The sequence below is a fragment of the Pelecanus crispus genome, chromosome 6 (genome assembly GCF_030463565.1).
Source record: "Pelecanus crispus isolate bPelCri1 chromosome 6, bPelCri1.pri, whole genome shotgun sequence".
Lineage (NCBI taxonomy): Eukaryota > Metazoa > Chordata > Aves > Pelecaniformes > Pelecanidae > Pelecanus > Pelecanus crispus.
In genome coordinates this window covers 72,065,895-72,086,629 of record NC_134648.1, presented here as the reverse complement: position 1 = coordinate 72,086,629, position 20,735 = coordinate 72,065,895, and the positions used below count along the sequence as shown (strand labels likewise).

Below are 20,735 nucleotides of genomic sequence, written 5' to 3'. Positions count from 1 at the left end.
AGAAAGACGCTTAGCCCAGCAGCAAACCCCAATTTCGGCACCGGGATCGGCCGACGGTGCCGAGGGTTTCACCAGCCCGGGTGTGTGCGCGAGGGCAGGCTGTGATTTGCATCGCCAGATCACAAGTTGCTCTTAAAGGATGTGACCTAATTAAATTTCAGCTCTTTTCAATATGATTTTCATAGTCACACGGCTTTTTCTGACCCGCGTAACCAGCCGTCCCGGCAGGGATGTTTCGGGTTTGGAAGTGAAAGAGGAGAAAAACATCTGAATTCCTCCCGGGAGCGGCTGCGGAGGTGAACCCTGGGGTCCCTGCAGAGCCTTTCTCTGCTCCCAAATTTTATTCCCCGTCGTGAAGCCGACGGGCTCGCGGGGCTCTCCCCATCCCTGCAAAACAGAGGGGCTCTGCAAAGGCTCGGCTGGAGGGGGGTCAGCGGGCAAGGGGCTCCCAGGGCTGGCGGGAAGCGCTTTTCTTCCCAAAACCAGCTGATTTGTGCAGAAGTTTGCTTTGCAACAGGGTTTGGGGTTTTTTTTTTAATTATTATTCCGCTATTTTTGGTGTTTAGGGCCAAAAAAGGGGGTTTCTCGCTGCACCGTGCTCCCTCCCCATCCCAAATACCACCCCGACCTTCGCTGTCAGCCCAGCGATAAGCTCAGCCCAAAGCCGGCCGACCAGAGGCTGCGAGAACGGGAAAAATAAATCCCTTTGGTGGATGCAGCGGCGTGCGTCGGATTGCAAACCAGAGCAAGCGTTTTGCATCCCAGTTCCCACGGCTTGCGGTGCGGAGAGTGACCCCGTTCTCCCACTCCTCTTCCCGGCGTGCCCTAAATCCGGCCGGTCGGCCGGATTTAGGGCACGCCGGGAAGAGGAGTGGGAGAAGCTGGGGTGAAGCGGGTCCCCCCCCGGTCCAAGCATCCTTCCCAGAGCTCAGTGTTGGGTGCTACACGAGATGCCTCCAGCCAAGACGGGTCCCATCAGACCCCATCAGGGCTCCTAAGCACAAGGCAAAGCCTTGCAACCTCCCCAGAGCCTTTTAAATCCCAGCAAATAGTGCTTTGACTCTTAATTTTCCCTGCAGGAATATCCGGGGAGGGATATTCACCGGTGAGGGTAATGCATGTCCCCGGGGAGGGCATCCCGGGTGGTTTTTTTGGCCGGATGAGCAGTATATCCTGCATTTCCCTGTTGCTATGGCAAGGGTAAGAGCCGGGATTTTTGTGCATGGGTTGGTAAATCGAGCCCGTTCTGCACGGCTGCTTTGCCCTCCAATTAAGGGCATTCTTCGCTTCCCCTCGCAATTAGCATAAAGAAAACCAATTAACTCCTGCACGGCGAACGCCGAGCGCTGCTTTCGGCAGCGTAAAACCCCGGCCGCTCTCCCGCCTTTTGATACAGTTCAAAACCTGTTGATGGAAAACATTTGCCAGGCTGAAAGCAGACCCCACGCCGACGGGTGCGTGCGGCACCGTGGCCGCGTGTTGCAGCCCAGTCCCTACGGGAGAACCCGGGTTTGCCCCTGCCCTGGGGATTTGGGTGTAAAAGGAGATTTCTTGAAGCTTCCCGGCCATCCTTGGGCATGCCGGCGCCTGCACCTCCCCTCCGCCGCCGCTCCCGGGCCGTGCCAGCCGCAGGACAACGCCGTGGCGTGGCGTTTGCTTTGCCGAGCACCCGGAGCGAGCCGGCGGCGGGTACGAAGGGCACCGCTGCTTCTCCCTGACCCCCCCTCTGCCACTCGTCCTCTTGGATTTTTATGGCTGACGCTGGCTGGGAGCAAGGCGTGGGCTCGGCCGCGGGGTTTTACCCATCCCAACGCTGCTCTCGCTGCATGCACGCCCCGGCGGCTACGCCCGTAATCCCCACCATGAGGTGCGGCAGGTATTACCTGTTCCCGGACTGCTCGGACTTGCCCTGCATGGCTCGGGCTGTGCCGAGCAGCTCCCCAGGTCCCCCCAGGTGAATTTGGGTCCCGGGCAGTGGGACGGCAGCAGCGGGGACGAGCCATGCTCTCTCTCCAGTCTCCCCAAATAAATACGGGAGGGAAACCTTCCTGGTGGGAGAGGACGGCGGTGCCCTGCGGAGATAAAGGGTGACATGGTCTGAGCTGGCTCCCACAGCGCCGCTGAGTCCCCAGGATTTGCCCCCGGGATTCCCCGTCCCTGCCGTAACAGGTTGAATTTCCCTGACGGATGCTTCATTTCAGGGGATGCCCCGGCCAGCCTCTGAGCAGGGAGGTGACTTGGTGACTTCCAGCTGCCATAGTGCAGCGCGCTCTCGGCCTCACCGGCTTCTCCTGAATTTGGGTTTCCTGGAGGAGCGGCCGTGTTGGTCCCAGCTGCCGCGCTCCGGCTGGTTTATCAGCTCCCAGCTGACCCGGAGCGTAGCCGGTGTCCTCCCCAAGCCCGGCATTGCCCAAAATCCCAAGTGCTGGTCCCTCCACGCTCCCGCCGCGGGATGTGCCGGGGCTGGCAGGACAGGCAGCTGCCCATCGTGTCCCCGCTCCACAGCAAATCCCAAAAGGGTCCCGGGGCGGGGGTCTCGGGCCCCCCACGCCGCAGCTCAGGGCATTTGCTTTCCTCGGGCGAGTTTATCTCATCTGGCACCGGTGGCGGAGCAAACCCTTCGCCTTGCTCAAGAGGAAACGAAACAGCTGCCGTTAACGACGGGCGGCCACGTGCAGCCCCCTCCCTGTGGCACAGCTTTGGGTGGGCTTATCCGTGCCACGCACCAAAACCTGCCGCAGCCATTTGGTATGGGATTTTTTTTTTTTTGGGGGGGAGCTATTTTAATAGAAATTAGGTGCCCCTGGGTCCGGGATGCTGTGTGTGTCCCCCCCCGGGTGGGGTTCCCCGATGGGTTCCTGCTGCAGGGAGCAGCCCTGCAAGCTCAGCAGCAGGATGGCCAATGCCCAGCGGATTTGGGGAGCTCATTTTCCCCTCATTCCCTTTGTGGGGTATTTTTGGTGTTTCCCCCACACACAGGGAAGCTCCAAGCTGCTTTTTGTCAGCAAGAAATGGGAGCAAACAGCACAGCCCGCTCGCCAGAGCTGCTCACCCCTCCAGCTTGTCTCAGGGTCCCCATTTGCTTAGAGACCCCCAGCCCCAGGTGGGGCAGGATCCGACCCCGTCGGTCAACATCAGCAGCCAAACAGGCTCCAAAAGGGCTGCGCAGAGGCCGTGTCCGCCTGCTATTGAATACCGCAGGACGTCGCTGGGAAAGGACGGCTCCATCGTTTCTTAGCGGCTATGGGGTGGGTTTCAGGAGCTGCCGCTCCGTTTGGGCAGCGTGCGGGGGGGGCACGGCCCCTTCCCATCGCTTGGCAGCAGACGGAGCAGCCGCCTCCATGCAAAAGTGCCCGGAGCACCCTTCATCCCCGGCACCCAGCCCTCAGCCCGTGCAGAGCCCGGTTTGTGCATGGAGGGGGTGAACCCCGTGGCCCCCCGCCGCCGTCCCCGGGGGCCGCCCACGCCGCCGCGACAAGCGATTACACCCACTGTCCCGAACACGACATGGAACCCCGTCCGTCAGCCCCCACCAATAATCCCCCGGGACAAAAGATCCCGAGGGCAGCTCCCGCCCCAGCCGGTAATTCCTTCCCTGCGCCCTAATCCCCAGCCCTTCTGTCGCGGCGGCCAAATCCAATTAACCGTACAACGATCGCGCTCCACCCTCCCGGCCCGGCGGGTGTTCAAACGGAGCTGGCAACGCGGCCGCGGCGCGTGGGGACCCGCCATGGGGACGGGTGCCGCCGGCTGGCACCGCTGGGGCTGGAGAGGAGCCCTCCCTGCCCTTTAGTGGGGTTTATCCCCCCAAAAAGGACTTTCTGATAGCTGGGGGCGGTGCGTCCGGGCAAGGCATAGCCCTTGGCGTGAGGGAGGGGAGGTGGGCTGGGACTCGTGGCCGTCACTCTCCTTGGGGTGATTCTTTTTTCCCATTTTTCCCAGTTGGCTTGGCCACGGCACAGCCGCGGTACGGCAGCCATCACACCCCCGCGGGTCCGGCAGCCTCCGAGACCCGGTAGCCGTTTGCACAGGGTTTGCCACGAGCCTCCGAGCTCCGTTTCGCATGTCTGGTTGCAGAGGAAGATGCTCTGGTCCTCCTCCGACCCGGCACAGGGGATGGCTGGGGGAAGGAAGGCTGCTCTCCGACCCGGCCGTGCTCCCAAGGCTGCCACCAGCTTTTCCCACGATCTGATTTTAAAAAAAAAAAAAAAAAAAAAGGCTCACGATGGAGGTACCGCAAATGCAGGACAGCCCCGACAAACCCCCACCAGGAACAGGGTGCAGCCAAACAAACAGCCCAAATGTTTGTATTTGCAGCCTTTGCCGGGGCAGCGACGTGGATGAACCCGAGCTGCAAGATCGGGATGTGAAATCAGATCTTTTTGGGACGGCTGAAGCTCGAGGGACAGAGAGGACGAGCGGCGCAAGGAGAACTGGCGGGCACAAAGGCAGCGCGGCGCTGGGAAGGGGGTTTGGTGGGGACCACGGGGACGTGCTGCCGGGGAGGTGCTGCCTTTCCGGGCACAGACGGGGGGAAAAGGCACATAAACGATGGGGGGCCCCAGGAGACCACAGAATTGCCAGGCAGCGCCTTAAATCAGGTGGAGGAATGGGTGGAGGTGGAGGCTGAGCCCAAGGGGATGAGGTTCCACCTGGCCAGGGGACGGCTGAGGGCGGTGCCTCGGCCATCGGCAGCTGCTCCGAGACCTGAGCTAATGTTGAGCTTTGGACTTTGCCAAGTTGTCCAAGGGGCAAAGGAGGACGAGGGCAGGAGAGCCGAGCGGCTGCGAGCCAGCGCGGTGCCGGGGGCCGGGGCTCCTGCATGAGCTCCGGCTCGGAGGGCCGTGATTTCTGGGTGAATTTCCACCGGTTTGGTGCTGGTTCAGCGCGGGGACGTTTGCTGACAAGACCTCGCTGAGCAACCTCGTTCACCTCAGCTCTTCATACAACGCTCAGCCCTTCCCGATTTATTTTATTCCCGGCACAGCAGGCGCCGGAGGGGCGTTTGCAAGGGCTGCACGAAGGGGACGTTGTCGCGGAAAGGGTGAGGAGCCCGGTGGCATCGCTGACAAAGCTGCAAAAGTGTCCCCAGCGCCGGCGCGGGGCTGAGCACGTCCCACTAGCCTGGATAACCGGCCCTGGCAGGCGCCTCGTCTCTATTTAAACCCCCCTCTCCAGGGATGTTATTAAGGACGCGTCTCTTAAATTGCTCTGTGTCACTTCGGCACGGTGCGTCCCCATCGCCACCCGTGCTCCCCGGGCAGCTCTCGTTCGACCACAGCCACGCGTTTCCTCTCCATCCCCATCACCTTCACCCCGCAGCATCCCAGACCTGCACATTTTGAGTTTTACCTTGCCGGGCAGTTTTGCACAGCAACATTTTTCCAATCCCAGATTATTCTAATGACACCGCTGAAGAGCTAAAAATAGGAGAAAGGCATTTTCTGCCTCTCCCCCACCAGCCGCTGCCGGGAGCGCGGGGACGGCGCCGGCAGCGGGAGCCTCCGAGGTGTTTGCGGAGAGCGTTTGGAGAGTATCACACCTCCCCTTTCCCTTCCCAGCCATGGATCTTTAAATATCTGGCCCAAATCCACATGAGCCTGTAGCCGCTTAACTCTTTCTTTGCATTCAAATCAAAAGGAAATTGGGCACCTAAATTGGGCTGGCCGAGGAAATGGGGCGGTGGGTGCAAAATGGGGAGCTCCTGCGGTGGGGACGGGGTGGCTCCTGGTGCCTGCCTGCCCCATCCCACTCGGCTTCTTCTTGGAGGTCCCCAGGCCCTGCGTGGGGTGGAAAAGGCTGGGAGTCAAGGAGGGAAAGCAACCCCTGAACCCACGCTGCTCTCCCAAAAAACGGCGCGCTCCTCCAGAAATGATGCACATCCCCCCAAAAAAGCGCTGCCCTCTCCAAAAACTGGCCGTGTTGGATTTAGCACCTCAGCACGCTTGGCACGGTGAAGCAGCAGCTGGGGGAGGGCTGAGCCGAGCTCTCCGCCATGGAAGTCACCAGAAGGAGGGGTTTGGGGGCACATGGGAGGGGATGGAGGCAGCCCCAAGGCACAGGTGTGCAGGGACGTGCTGCTTCCCCACACGTGGCTTTTTGGAGCTTCTTCTTTGCTGCTGCGTGCCCGGCTGCTGGATTTACCTCTGCCTGATGGCATCTCTCTCATGAGCTCGTACTCTGCGCCGGTTCGGGAGCAGCGGATGAGCCGGTGTCAGTGGGAGGGAGAGCCCGAAGCCCCTCCCGGGATGCCCTGCCAAGCACGAAGGCTTTCCTTCCACCCACGATTTTCCTTTCAGAACAACGCCCAACGCAGCACATGCCGGCTTATTTTCTGGTTTATTTTCATTTAAGGCATCTTATGGCATCCCGCACTCACCAAGGGTGGCTGGAGTTCGGGAATCTGCAGGGATGTCGGGACATCGTGCCGCACGGCGGCCGGGTCGAGCCCGCACTGCCAGCCTGTGCAGGGGGAGCAGAACGTGCAGGCGCTGCCAAATCACTCGCCGAAAACTGTCACGAACGACTTCACCCGTGGCTTTAGACCGGATTCCCGGAGCCCGCGCTGGGAAAAGGTCCGTGCATCACCCTAGGCATGAAAACTGGTCCCAGCGTGCAGGCAAGGATGCACATGGCGAGCCCGCCCGGGGTCATCTCCATCCCCATCAGGGACGCCACGGCACATTTTCCCCCTCGGGGCCGCACAGCTCCTAACCGGAGGCAGATTAAATCCCTGCACGGAGGCCCTCGGGCCGGGATTCAGCTGAAGCTGAGCGCGAGGAGGGCCAGGCGTCGGAGGAAGGTCAGAGCGGGAGGAGAAGCGGCCGATTCCTGCCACCGCAGAGGGGAACAGAAACGCCGGTGAGCCAGGGAGGCGGCGGCTGCCCCTGCCACGTGCCGGGGATTGCGCTGGAGAGGAGCAGCGCGGCCCCGGCCGCCGGCCACGAGACCCATGAGTCAGAGATTTCAGGCACAATGGGAAGCGCGGGCTCAGCAGGGACGGGGACACGCCGGGATGGGGCCGTGCCGGGATGGGGCCTCAAGGCCACCAAGCGCCACGAGCAAAACCTCCTCCGGAGCAGGGCGCAGAAGCAGCGAGAAGAAATGTGGGTTTTTGCCTGGCTGGTTGCGGGGAGAGGAAGGAAACGGGTGAGCTCATGGCAGCGTGCGTGGAGAGGGCCATGCCACGCGTCCTCGCCGTCCTGCTGGCAGCCGGGCCGGCCACCGGAGTGGGGCTGCCGGCGCTTCCCAGCTGGTGCTGGCAGGGTACCAGGGACCACATCCCAGCTCAGCAAAAGCTGTCTCCAGCCTGGCTGCTTCCCCAAGGCATCCCCACCTCCCTCCCGCCCACTGCTGTCTTCCCCTTTACGCAGCCTTTTCCTTTTGAACAAAAAAAAAAAAAGAACCACCAGACCAACCCAGCGGACCAAACCCAGAAGTGTAAGAGGAATAAAAACGTAACCAAGCCGAAGCAGGAGCCCGGTACCGCCACCCACTCCAAGTCACCCCGACAAGCCCTCGGCCACCCCCACGTCCCACGTGGGAGCTCACGAGGGCAGAAATAATGGGCGCACACTAATTACAGGAGTGAGGACAGAGGTGATGTTGGTCCCATAGCATGCAGCGACGGGAGAAACCTTGCCCAGCAAACCCGGGGTGGACTCAGCCATCCATCCCAAGGGGCAGCGGGAAGCATCCTCCAGAAGTGTCTCCGAAGGCCAAAAAAAACGTTTGCCAGAATTGCAGCCACCGCTTTCTCTGCCCATCGGCATCTTCCTTCCCCTTCCCACGGGAGGGTGGCTGGGAAGAGGAGATCCTCAAAAGGGGCCACTGAACTTGGATGCCAGCATGGACCACCTGCACCGTCACCCCGCGAGGGTTGGGGTCAACTCCCCACGGGCTGCGAGCGCCCAAACACTCTGAGAACCGCGGCTGCGGTTACCCACCAGCATAGGAGCAAGCACTCACTGGTCTCTTTGTTGCAAAAAGCCTCACTGTTTGCTCAGCGGCAGAAAATAAACTTTCTTTTTTTGTGTCAGGATGCGAAAGGAGGTTAAGTGCTGGACCACGAGATGGAGGTCCCACGGCTTCCCTGCCCCGGGGACGACAGGGCACCGCACCGGCAGCAAGCCCTCGGCAGACCGAACCGACACCATTTCGGGGAGGCAAAGGCTGCGATCCCTCTCCTTGCGTCCCACGTGCCGGCGGCCACAAAAGCGCGCGGCGCAACCCTCCCCTCCCGCCCGCATCCTCGCGGGACCGCGCCTGCAGCGTGCGCCGGGCCAAGGAGCCACATCGGCACCGCTCCGCGGCCGCCGCCACCGAAGAGCATCCCCGTCCCTGCGCCGCCGAGCACCCCCAGGCCAGGCTGGCGAAACGCCTGGCGCTTGAAATGCCGCTAACGAGGCCGGCAGCTGCTATCCGCGTCCTCCCTGCCGGCATCACGGTCACCCACTGGTGCCGCGCCTGCCACGGTCCCCAGGGAACCTTGTCCAGCCCTTTTGCGGAAAGTAGACAAAATTACTAGTTTGGTCGGGTTTTTTTTCCCCCCCAGGCAGGGTGCGTGCAAACTGGGATCCTGTGCTCCTCACATCGCTCCTTCAGCTGGGCTCGGCGCCCTCGGAGGCGGAAGCCAAGCGCGGCTGGGGATGGGAGCCCCCGTACGTAATCTCCCGCCGCCGAGCAGGCGAGTTACGGCGTTGCCGTGCCGTTCGCAGCAGCTCCTCGGCTGAGGCTCAGGAAATGGCACAACGGCAGCGACCAGCCGCAGGCTCGGGAGCACCTGCTCCCTCTAAACGAAGCAGAGACCCCGTTTAACGGAGCCATTTGCCCATTTACTGAGGACCCACCGCAGTCGGGGGGAGCAGGAGCAGATCCGCCGTAATAAAAAGCCTTTTCTAACACTACCTCTTAATGCCGCATGCAAGAAGTAGCATTTTCTAAGAGGAAAATCCATTTGTTCGGCATTACATGCCGCAGAAAATGATTATACAGCTGCAGAGGACAGACTTTCCCAAGCGAAGCCACCAGCCCCATGGGATGCGTGGGCGCAGGTCCTGGCCCCATGCAGTCCCGGAGGGCTCTGCAGCAGCGCCGGGGGACGCACCGGAATCGCTCGTGGATGGCCGGATCCGGACACCGGCGCACTCTGTGGCAGCTGCCCCGTGTCCCGTGGTCTTCCTAGCAAAGAAAAAAAAATAATCACAGAGCATCAAGGGTGAACCTCCTGAAGTCCCGCAGGTTTCCGAGCTGTGTCGTGACTAATATTGCGACAAGAAGCGATCAGCGACTTATGCGGCTGGTGCTGAGCTGGCATTAAACACTGTGCTCCGTCCCTGCGCGCATCCAGACGCCCTCGCCGTTGATCTAAGTGGAAGTGAAAAGCTACACCGGCCATCACAGCAAAGAGAAAGCAGCCCAGCAAAGCCACGGCGGGACCACGGGACGACGGCACTGCCACGGGTGTTGCCGAGACGCGGGTGCTGCCGGAGGCACCGGGCGCCAAGGCTGCGGTCTGACCCGAGCGCGAGGCAGCGCGGCCCCGGCACACGAGCACCACGGCTGCCCCGTGGAAACCACCCGCGACCTGCACGCCCGCAACCCAACGCAGCACGTTTCCCATCATCCGAGCTGGCGTTGAAATTATTCCAGAAGATTATGTGTTATTTAAGCGTGACATTCGGCAAATGCCCCGGCCTCCCAAATGCCTGCGACCGGTGGCACCAAACCAGCTCCCGCAGCTGTGGCGCGGGGAGGTTTGCTGCTCTCCCCTGTGAGGCTGTAATCAAATTTTGGCACGACGATGCAGAGGGTGGGTACCCAGCTCGGACACGGCCGTTTCGGTGCTGCCGGCTCCCACAGCAGCCAGCTCGCAGGCAGCTGCGCACCCATCGGAGCCAAGGGAGGGATGAGCTCTCCCATGCAGAGCGCCGGGGCAGATTTGGGCCGGTGCGGCGTTGGCAGGGGTGGGAGTCGTTCTCGGGAGCACCCGCTGCACCCCAGGGGCCGGGCACAGCCCGACAGCGGCAAAGCCGCGCGCGGGCACTGCCAGGCACCTCACTACGGCCAAACCTCGCTGAAGAGACCCCATATTTACAGGTGCGGCGCTGACGCAGGCTCACCCCGAGGGGACAGGGGAGAAAAAAAGCCAAAAAGCCTCGGGACGGGCGAGGGAGCGGCGATGGCAGCAAGAAGTGGGACCAGCGTCTCTCGCACCCCCCATTTTCCATGAGGGCCCCATGCCCACCTCCAGTTAAGAGCAGTAACCCCCACGCCAGGGCAGCCACCTGCCCCACAGCCAGCAAGACGATCCCAACCCCCTTTCCAAAAGCCCTTTCCCCCCCCCAATAAAAAGCAGCCGTTTCTGGCGGCTCCAGGGACAAGATGCAGAGAGGCGGCAGCTGCGGCGCACGTGACCCCCTCTCCCCGCCGCCCTGGTTAGCAGCAGTTTCCTCTTCACAGAGACCGAGCAGCGGCAGCAGAAGCGGTTGGGTTTTACATCCCCCCTTGCAGCGGGTGCAGCCGGCGATGGGGCGGCAGCAGGGGGGGTGACGGGACCCGTCCCCGCCCCGGGGTCCCTCTCGCCCGCCGACGTTCACGACTCGAGCGCTGCAGGCACGAAGTCAAGGGCGCGGAGGAGCAGCGAGCGGCTGCGCGCGGGGAAGAGAAAAGCACGACTTCCTCCCTTTTCTGAGAGATCCAAGCCCCTGTATAAAAGGAAGCGCCAAAATCGCGCGCCCCGTAGATGAAGTATTTATTCTGTTGGCACTGAAGCCCTGAGAAATGCTGCTCCCCGCTTCCCGGGGGTCTGCGGTCGGCAAAGAGGCTGCGTCTGCAGGGAGATGCTACCCGAAAAGGGCACAGCTCTCGCGCCATCCTTACAGCGCACCTCCGAACAAAAGTTGCCATCAGGGAAGTCACGCTGGCGCAAACACACCAGTAAATATCTTCCTGCAGGCCACGGGTTAATTAAGCTCTTTTCATAACAAGTTAACAATTAATGCATGCGGTTACCACAAATTACATTCTCGCTTTGCCGTGCATTCGCTAATCATCGCTGTTGTGCTCTGCAAGCCAGGGCAGCGCTTTATGAAGCGTGAAGTTTGCAAGGAACGCTCTTACTGGAGATAAAGGGAGCCCGAGCTCAGGGCAGGTCCAGAAAGCACCGGGGTGCCTGGGAACAGGGCTCCTTCCAAAACCAACAGCTGAGGTTTTGAGAGAACTCGGCAGATTTAGCTTAAATATTCAGGTTTCTGAAGCAGGGACCACTCACGCTGTGCGCAGCATGAATGGAGAGAGACTCAGGGAACAGGCTGTTACAATTCGCGTCGAGCAGCACCCCTGTTGCAGCAGACCTACGTTCAAAGCACGCACTCAGGGCTGCGGGATGACGCAGGCGGCCACGGCCGCTTCCACTACAGAGCGGAAGCGAGATTTCCTTTGAAATTGAATCTCAAAGCCGTCGCTGCGCAACAGTAAGAGGCAGCCCGGTGAGGAATACCAACGGCAGCAGCGAACCCGCTCATCAGAATCGTCTGAAGGTGTCAAACTTTTAACGCTGCGGATCCTTATACCAGAAAAGCGCAGGTGGAATTAAAAGGAAGAATAATTTCGGGCAGGCGCAGGGACCGTCTGCGTGCTGTATCTGTACAGCACCTACCACCGGGACGCCCTGCTCCCGGAATGAGACTCCCCAGACCTCTGCAACACAGGAGTGACACAGAAACCACAGCTGAAAAAAAAAAGAAACCAAACCAACCCCATCATCCGAGACCCATCTCAAGTGCAGAGTTTTATTGACAGGCTACGTGGGGCTGCGTGATCGAGCCCACCCGCAGAGTTTTCACCTCACAGAGCCTTCGGCGCGGCATCCTCGGACCCGCTCTGTGAGCACTCGGCAAGGCGCCCGCTGCTCGAGCGAGCGGCTGCGCAGCAGAGGTAACCAGAACACGCACCCAGCGCTGCTCCGGGTGAAGCTCTGGCTCCGTTTTCTGCCTTCCTCGGCCTGCAGACATCAACAGCTTGCAACTGTCCTCTTGGAAGGCGCGATCCAGCCTAACGAGCCCGCTGCTTCTGGCGCCTCGTGCCAAGTCCACCACCAAGAAGCCGTTCTGGAGATGAGTCACAAACCACACTGGAGACAGGCCCTTTGCGGTGCTATTCTACACCCCTCTCCCTCTTCTCCAGAGCTCTGCCAGCTGCCAGAGGACAGATACTGTGGTCAAAGATCTCACGATGGAAAATTCTGTGAAGAGATTTTAAAAAAAAAAAAAAAAAAAAGTACAGCTTTTTAAGCGGCCTGTTTTTGTTTAAGCACCGGACCCACATGTTGTGTCAGCACGACATGCAAAATATTTTCTTCATGCATAACTGTCTGCTCCACCAATTAACCAAAAAATGATCTAGCCGATGCTGACAGGTGCTAAGTACCACTTCTAGAGACTGGGTTTGGGGAGAGGGCTGTACAGCAGAGCACACAGTACTAAAAGAAGCAGCGGGCATATTATTTCTTATTCCTTTGGTGCCTCAAAACTCCAGTTTTGAGATCCCACTGCACTACAGCGCGGAAGCAGAAGAGAAAGTCAGCGCGCAGCTCAGGGATGGCCCTGCTGAAGACAAAGGCTGGCACCTGGCAGAGCGCTGGGTTTCGGAACAAAGGAGCTCCTTTGTGTGAGCACGGTTCTGCTCTGCAGCTTCACAGGGTCCCTAATGGTATTTCACAGTCAGTTTAGTGCTGCGCCCCTGGAACGCTCGCGCTACGCCAAGTAAACAGCAGCTCTGTGAATTCCTGGCAGGGTTCGCCGCGCCAGTTAAATTAACCTACCGTTTGTTTCCTGTGGATGTTCACGATATGAATGTCTTCGCTGCGATACTCCTCATCGTGCTTATCCAGCGGAATTTTTTCCAGCTCAAAGTCCATCTGAAGCAGCTGGTTATCAGAGAACACACAAAACGGTTCAAGTGACACCGACTGCCCTTTTGGACTAAGCAGGTCCGGTTAGAAAGGTCCCACAAGGTACCCACGCGAGGGCAAGAAGCAGCTGGAATCACCGCGCTCAGACTGCTCCACTGAAGGCCTCTAAAACATGCTGGTTTTCCCCCCCATGCAGCACATTTACCCTCGTTTTTAACTACTCCCGTGCCAGTTCAAAGCTACAGACACCTTGTAACATTTAAAAAAAAAAAATCTAAAAGCTTGCGATAAAACATGTTGCTTCCTCCAATCTCCAAAGTGCTAAGCCAAACCACAGCACCTCCCTCTGTCTGCCAACCTTCCAAATGGAGGGGTTGGGGGGGGGGGGAGGAAAGGCTAAAACCCCCCCAGCGTCAACTCTGCAATGTGCTCAGAAGATTAACTTGGCTGAACCCTGGCAAGCTGAGGAAGGAAATAAATTACAAGAAAGCAGAAATCATCCAGAAACACCTACACCTATTGTATTTATTGTGGGAGCGGCACCTCGTCAGAGCTGACCTCAATTACAGCAACCCTCCTCACAGTCAGGTCCCCACAGGAGTTTGAGGCATGGCTAATTATCAAAGAGGTGCTTTTATTAACACGTACAAATCGTCCTGGAATTCTTGCCCTTCCCCTTTTTTGTAGTAGTATTATTATGTATAATCCAGTACTCCTGCACAAGGGCTGCTTTTCAGCAGACTTCACAGGTGCAGTTAAATCCTGCACTGCTCATCACCCCCACAGCCCTGGGAGGGATTCAGCTGTTACCTGTGTTCCTTTTCTTTACAGAAGATACAGCTGGACTATTTAATTATATCACCAATTAATGCTCTGTCAGTAGAGAGGGGAAATTTTTGCACAAGCAGCTATATCACTTAGCAGAGAGTCTCGAGTTCCTGAGCTACTCTGGAAAACTTTACCTGTATTTTCCTTCTGCTTTCCATGGAACACGCTAAAACAGCGTAAATGTTCACCAGACTGATTTTTAATCCTCCCAAATAACCTCTGATAACATCAAGACCACCGCTGCAGAAAGAAGGCAGCAACCGACTGCTAATTCACTTCCTCCTACAAAAATGACTGGTTTGATTTTGACAGATACTGCCTCACGTATGGTGGCGGCCCTTTTGCAAATGTAGAAGGTATCACAAGCTCGAGAGGCTTTTAACAACCTATGTAAGTCTGGCTGCCTGGATCAAAAGCATCAATAGAGTTAAGATGAGTAAGGCAAGAAAGGTTAGTCTGACCTTTTGAGGGAAGGAAAGCTCAGTAAGTATCCAGGAAGTCTCTACTGGCGAGTTGGACGACAACTTCAAGAGTCACCATCCAAATTCGCTGCCCCATCTAAAGACAGATGTGCTTCTCCTGCTACAAACTCTACTTTGCGCAGTCAACCTGAATTGGTATGTGTAGCAACTGCCATTGATGTCCAGCTGTTCCAATACAAAGCCCTCCTGTAACCAAGCAATTTTCCTAGTGTTCAAAAAGCACACGTTAAAAACACTTACCTCAAAGTATTTTCTCTCAATTTCAGGATTCTTTCCCATAGTCCTCTGTTCGTAACAGCACAAGACGCACGTATCGGGGCCAGTAAGGTCTTTCAGTGTCTTCAGCAACGGTTCTAATGACTGCCCAAAAGAGGTTAAGTATTTCCCACTTAGATTTCAAGTTCATTTTACTGGTACGATACCCTCTAACTAGAGAAAGTCTTCACCCAAGGGAGGACTTTCCAGTTTTGCTTTTCAGGGAGTTATTTTTAGTACTTTAACTGGGACAAAAAGAACATGGGGGCAAGCTGGAAAGCAGAGGAGAAAGGGAGACTGCATCGGAGAAGGGTTTCACAGACTGACCAAGAAAACTGAACTAGCATCAAAGCCAAAACCATCCCACACTGCTGAGCGGGCATTTCCTTGAGGCACACAACAATGACTATTTCTTGACATGTTTCAAAAGCGAGGGTTTTCTCAACCATTCTCGGGACACGGCTCAGATCCAGACCACTACGTGTATGGGAACAGGACCAACGTGCAGGGCGCCAGTGCAAGGGGCTGGTAAGACCACTGAAAGAGCACTGGGACACGGGGTACTTCAGGTCATTTCCCTTTTCTTGCAACTTCTGTTGGCTCTCTGCGCACATCCTACAGAGCTCCAGCTCAGGAGATGGGGCAGACTACAACAACCACTTAGCTGGAGCATGATTTCTCCTTTTGCCTTCCCAAGGGAAGCGTGAGGAGAACCCAAACGGTGCAGATGTGGCACTATTAAATTTCATTTACCAATGCATTAAACAGTCCACAACTATAAGTCGCAATGTTTTGCTTCACACTTCATTCCCAATGTGAAAAAAAAAAACAAGGGGGGAGGAGGGTAGGCACAAATATTAAGTTTGGGGTTTTTTTTAAACATAAAAAAAGTCTCTGGCTGAATCTCAAATGGACTTGAATCTGTTAAAAACGCCTTTTCCAGCCTTGTTCTGTGTATTCCTCTAAACCACGGGGACCAAGATGCAAGCGCCAATATTCATCTGAACTATTCTCATGCTGAACCCGCACCCTTCCCGAGGAAGCTTTCTATAGGGGTTTTGCAAAGTCCTCATTTACCTCCTCATAGTAAATGCAATCAGCCATTAGTATATAATCGGGGGGAGGCTGAAATTCTGTTACATCTTCACCCCTATAAAGAAGCAAAAAAAAAAAAAAAAAAAAAGGTGAAAACAAGCTCCAGCAATAATACAACACGTACTACTAAAGGGCTGAGCATAAGGTTAACTGCTGTGTTCTTATACTGAGCTTCCCTTTCACAGCAGCGTTTTCAAGTACGTTTGGCAATTTAACAAAGCAAGGGCAGGAGCCCCGTTAAAGCTGAACAGAAACGTGAAAGGATCATACAAACCATTTCAGTACCTTGGCTCGGACTGACCCTGTGACCAGGTGCTTGTTGTGCTCTATGTTCGCCAGCAGCAGCTCCTGCAGCTCCTCAAGGTCGGTGACCGTCACGTTTGCCCTGCAACACAGGCGGGGTTACGGCCCGAGCCTCCGGCCCCTCGCAAAAATACCCGTTTTGCGAGAATTCAGGCGATTTCACGCAGGCGATGCAATAAAGCGGGATGAGAGACGGAGGAGCAGGCGCCTGCCCCTTCCCGGCCGCCCGCAGCCCCCGGCGCCGCTCACCCCAGCGTGGCCGCCATGATGCCGACGGCCCCGGTGCCGGCACCCAGCTCCAGGACGTGGCGGCGGGCGAGGGGGCAGGCACCGGTCTCCAGGAACTTGGCGAGCACCAGCGCCGCGTCCCACACCACGCAGCCCACGCCGCCCGCCGCCCGCTGCTCCAGCCGCAGCGCCGGCCCGGCCCGCCGCTCCAGCTCCCGCACGAAGCCCGCCATGGCCGCGGCACTGAGGCGGCGCCGCCCCGCCCCCCGGCGCCGCCCCGCTGCGAGGAAATGGCGGCCGGGCGCCGCTCCCGCGCTGCCGCTGGGGCGCCTCGGGCCGCTCCCCTGAGGGAGCCCAAATGCCCGGGGAAGCTGGTCCGTGTGAGCCGCTGCCTAGCCCTCCCGACCAGCTCTCCTGCAAGCTGACTCAATTATATGAAAGCATAGGGTCTCTGCAGCTCCTGGCAGGAGGGGGCAGCGAGGGGGGTCGGGCTCTTCTCCCAAGTAGTTAGCGATAGGACAAGAGGAAATGGGCTCAAGCTGCGCCAGGGGAGGTTTAGATTGGATATTAGGAGAAACTTCTTCACGGAAAGGGTGGTCAAGCACTGGACCAGGCTGCCCAGAGAGGTGGGGGGGTCCCCATCCCTGGAGGGGTTCAAAAACCGGGCAGAGGTGGCACTTTGGGACATGGTTTAGTGGGCATGGGGGTGTTGGGTTGATGGTTGGGCTGATGATCTCAGAGGGCCTTTCCAACCTTAGTGATTCCTGGTTTTACTTTCATTAAAAATAATGCAGCCACCAAGCCAGGAAACATGAAATTGCTCCTCTCCCCTTAATTGATTTAGTGGTGGAGTTGGCCGTGTTAGGTTAATGGTTGGACTGGTTGGTCTTAAAGGTCTTTTCCAACCTAAACTATTCTATAATTCTATATTCTGGACTACCCTCGCTTGACAGAAAAATGTACTTTTACTAGTTTCTAGTGTTAAAGCTGCTGCATTAATGTCTCAAATGCAGGTTTGTGAATCCTGCTGATTATGTTAGTTTATCGTCGAGTGACTACACAGTTTGATTTAGCAACAGTTTAGAATTTACTTCTGGCAAATCGCAGGATTGGATTGTGATATTTTAATAGCACTCAATCATCAGTGATTACCAAAGTGATTAGACAAAATCGATCAAAACAGCGACTTAGTTACAGATTTGAAGGTGGCAAAGTTACTACATGGAAGTGCGTAAAGGGAAATTAAGTTACGCCGAGTTGGAATGATTCACAGCGAGATCGTGTGTGCAGGGGATGAGGGGGACCCTCCCGTTGAGTCCGAGGTTCAGAACAGCCCCCCCCTTGCTTTCTAAACTTTTCAGAGAGGAGTCGAGGTGCAGCTAGGTCCAATCTTGGTCTCTGACTCGGTCAGCGGTTTGTTGCAGGAAGGAGCATCGGCCATCGCCCATCTGGGTACTGCAGCCTTGTGCGCGTTTGCCACAAAAGCCGACTTCCCTCAGAGGCGAGGAACCTCCATTCGGAGGCCAGATGCAGGAGCTCGCCTGGCAGTAAGTCAGACCTTCCCGATTCAGCCCATCAGCCTGAAGACGGCATTAAACACCCACCAGAGGAAAGACAGCCGTGAAGCAAATTTTCCACCTGTGAACCGGCTGAAAGTTAACACACAGTGATTCAAACTCTACCTCACAAGTTACTCAGTGCAGCCTGTGAGCACTGTGGACGTGTAGCCCCGCTTAAAGCCACAGGACTGCTAGAAGTCAGGGGTGTTTTAGACCCTCACCCAACATTTAAACTTACAAGAAGGTTTTAAAAAAGCAGCTGAACATGAGTTGACTGTGCATCAACATTTTTAAGTGCAAAGGCTCTTAATTTTTTCCTTGGACATGGGGAAGAAAGTTTTTATTACTTTATTTCCTAGCATTTCTTACTAATGCTCACTCCCTTCCCCAGGGAGGAGTTACTGCATTTGCTAGGGATTCTGAATAGTATATTCAGACCAGTGGTGTATTTTTGAAAATTGGAGTAAATCTGGAAAAAAAAAAAAGGAAACGGAAGATGGTTCTTTTTTTCCCCTTGTTTTTGATCTGCTATAGCGAAGTCATAGCACCCAAAGACATTATTCTGGCTCCAAAGCAGAGGGAAATGCTGAAACTCAGTAACTCAAAATAGGATCGTGGAAAACAACTAGAAAGATGTTTCTTTTGCTGTTAACTGCCTTCACATTCCATCTGTTTATCTGCACTTTTCTGAGGGAACTGCCTTTTCCCACACAAGCCAACTTAAAACCCAGCAATTTCATGTTTTTCCCCTCTAGCTTTTTTTTTTTTTTCCCTTTCCTCTTTTTAGCTATCCCTCTAATTATGAAGCAACCGAAATGTTAATTTATTGCTATCTTGGCATTCCCTCGAACCACATTGGTGGGAATCTGACTGCCTGCGACCACTTCCATGGCCAAATAGTTACTTTGGGAACGTGTCTTGCTGTACCCGCCGTACTTCACGCTGCTGGCATCGCTGCTGCCGCCCTGCCTTGGAATGGTTCTTTGTTCTTGTATTTTCCAGCTCCTGTTATGCTTGGAGGACAGTTAATTGTGTGGTAAGTTATTCCTAAGCCAGGCCCCTTTTCTGAATCATGCTGTGATTTTTGTACTTCAGGTTAACTCCAGAACTGGCCCCGTAAAGGTAAGAGCAATGTTTCACGCGTGGGAGATGCGGCTGGACGTTGTTCAGCTGCTGCCTTCTAGCGCCAAGCAAGTATCTCGTGTTTTCACATTATCGCCCCTATTGGGAGATCTAACGTAAGTGGTTCCTGCTCTCCTCTCCTCCTGGAGCTTTACTGTCCCAGCACTGCTGTTAATCAGTCGTGCGTGGTGATGCTCCAAGTCCAACCTGCAAAAAACCACAGGCTCTTTCTCCATTTCCAGTTCGGAGCACCACCACACACAGCTGAAGGGGCACCGGGGGAGAAGAGGCGAGCGGCTGAGGAAGGCGGCGGGGTCGGGGACTTGCTCAACAGGACCTGCCACTGGCAAAACCGCGACGTGGACTCGCGGGCTCTCGTCTGTCCCATCGGTCCCTGGCTACCAGGAGCCACGGTCACCTTGGCTGCCCAGCACATCCCCAGGTAGCAGCGAGAGGCTCTTGCAGGAATGCCTACCTCTGCCCATGTTAACCTCATGGAGAACGATGACCTAGGCTTGAAACTTTAACTGCATCACTATTTTTCCCAACGAAACCATTCTGGGCCCCACTAAAAGTTATGCGTTTCTTTTTCTCTGGCTGTGGAATTTAGAACTGCTGCCCAAACTCTTTCACAATCAGGTTTAAGAGTTAAAAGGAGGAAGTGTTTCACAGCCCCCCACGCCCCGGTATTTTTGTAGGCTGTCAAGATAAAATGTAAGCTGGCACCTAAAAAGGGCTGTTCTGAGAACGCATCGTTTCAAGGTTAACCCTAATAAATGTACGCTCCTGCTTCCGCAAGTGTAAACTCTCCTCAAAGTCCATCACAAACCAGAACCTCACAAAGCTCTTGATGGAGGGAAGTACTTCGATACGTATGGAAGCCATTACTAATCAGCAGATGCTCAGCTTAAAGTGATCTGGTAAGGGCTTTGCTGAGTCAGGACCAAAATACAAAGCCATGATATATTTTAATACGGGACATTGAAAATGCTTCTGGTCTAAGCACTTGTACAGGAAGGTATAAAGCTGACATTTATATATTTTAAAAGCTGGGAGAGGATTTCCCCCCCCCCCTTCAACAACACACAAAATGTAAAAGTCTGAAAAAATATTACTCATCTTTTAGCAACAGCTGCTGCTGAGGACTTCAAAAGAGTTAATACAAGGAACCGAATTTAAAAAATTTTGCTTGTTCAGCTTATTCTGCAGATCACTGGAACAGTGAAACCTGACAGCCTGCCTTTTCTATGTAGAGAGCATTAGGGGAGTACTTCCCAGAGCAGAATTTCCCCACCAGATGCCAACAGAAGAGTTCTTCCCAAACTTACAGAAAAGAGTATGAGCTGTGTTTTTACTGCAGGGTAAAAAAAAAAACCATAATCAAGACATCATCCTTTTCCTGCACTCCCAGTTCCTGCATCTCACATTTGGGACTTCTTGAACGTTATTTTTGCAAAATGAAGCAGCTCTCCTTTATAACGTGTGTTCTGCTCCTTGCATGAATGGTCCTCAGGGTGACACCTCTGAGACAGATTCTACCCCTCTCTTCTTCCTCAGGAAAGGAGCATCGGGGGACAGGCAGTAGAAGAACATCCAAGAGGCAGACGGCAAGATACATCTTCCCAGAAGAAGAAAGTTAGCACCCCTTCCCCAGGCTTCTCCCCTCTCCTTTTCCAGAGGGAATGCCCGAGACGGTGGGAGCGATACAGGCAGGCTGCTGAAAAGCCAGAGCGTGACGTGGAAGCCTGAGCTGCTGCAAACCCCACCCCAGCGCTCTTCCTCCGGGCAGGAGCCACAAAAAATGGAAACCACTTCTCCATCTTAGAGGGGCCGAGGCACCTGGTGGGTTAGTAGGTGGAGGGAAAGGTTAAGCTCCCAGGCAGCTGTCACGTGGCAGGCACAAGCACAGCCAGTAGGACAACCAAAGCGGAGAACAGCAGCACGGAAAAT

General features: G+C 55.9%; 2 protein-coding genes across 3 annotated transcripts in view; one reads left to right on the top strand and one right to left on the bottom strand.

Annotated features, from left to right (window-relative positions):
- The window catches only part of KLHDC2 (kelch domain containing 2), a 125,639-nt gene that overhangs the window by 71,469 nt on the left and 33,435 nt on the right, over positions 1-20,735 (top strand). The window lies entirely within an intron of this gene.
- On the bottom strand, positions 12,053-16,337 carry VCPKMT (valosin containing protein lysine methyltransferase). Of its 2 annotated transcripts, none has more exons than XM_075712905.1 (6): positions 16,126-16,337; positions 15,848-15,958; positions 15,556-15,628; positions 14,464-14,583; positions 12,824-12,928; positions 12,053-12,244 (listed from the first exon to the last, which is right to left on the bottom strand). In XM_075712905.1, exons 1-6 carry the CDS (start codon positions 16,335-16,337, stop codon positions 12,230-12,232), a joined length of 636 nt encoding a protein of 211 aa, XP_075569020.1. In that variant the 3' UTR covers positions 12,053-12,229. The 2 variants fall into 2 exon arrangements, with proteins under 2 accessions (XP_075569020.1, XP_075569019.1); XM_075712904.1 differs by having other exon boundaries at positions 12,053-12,197.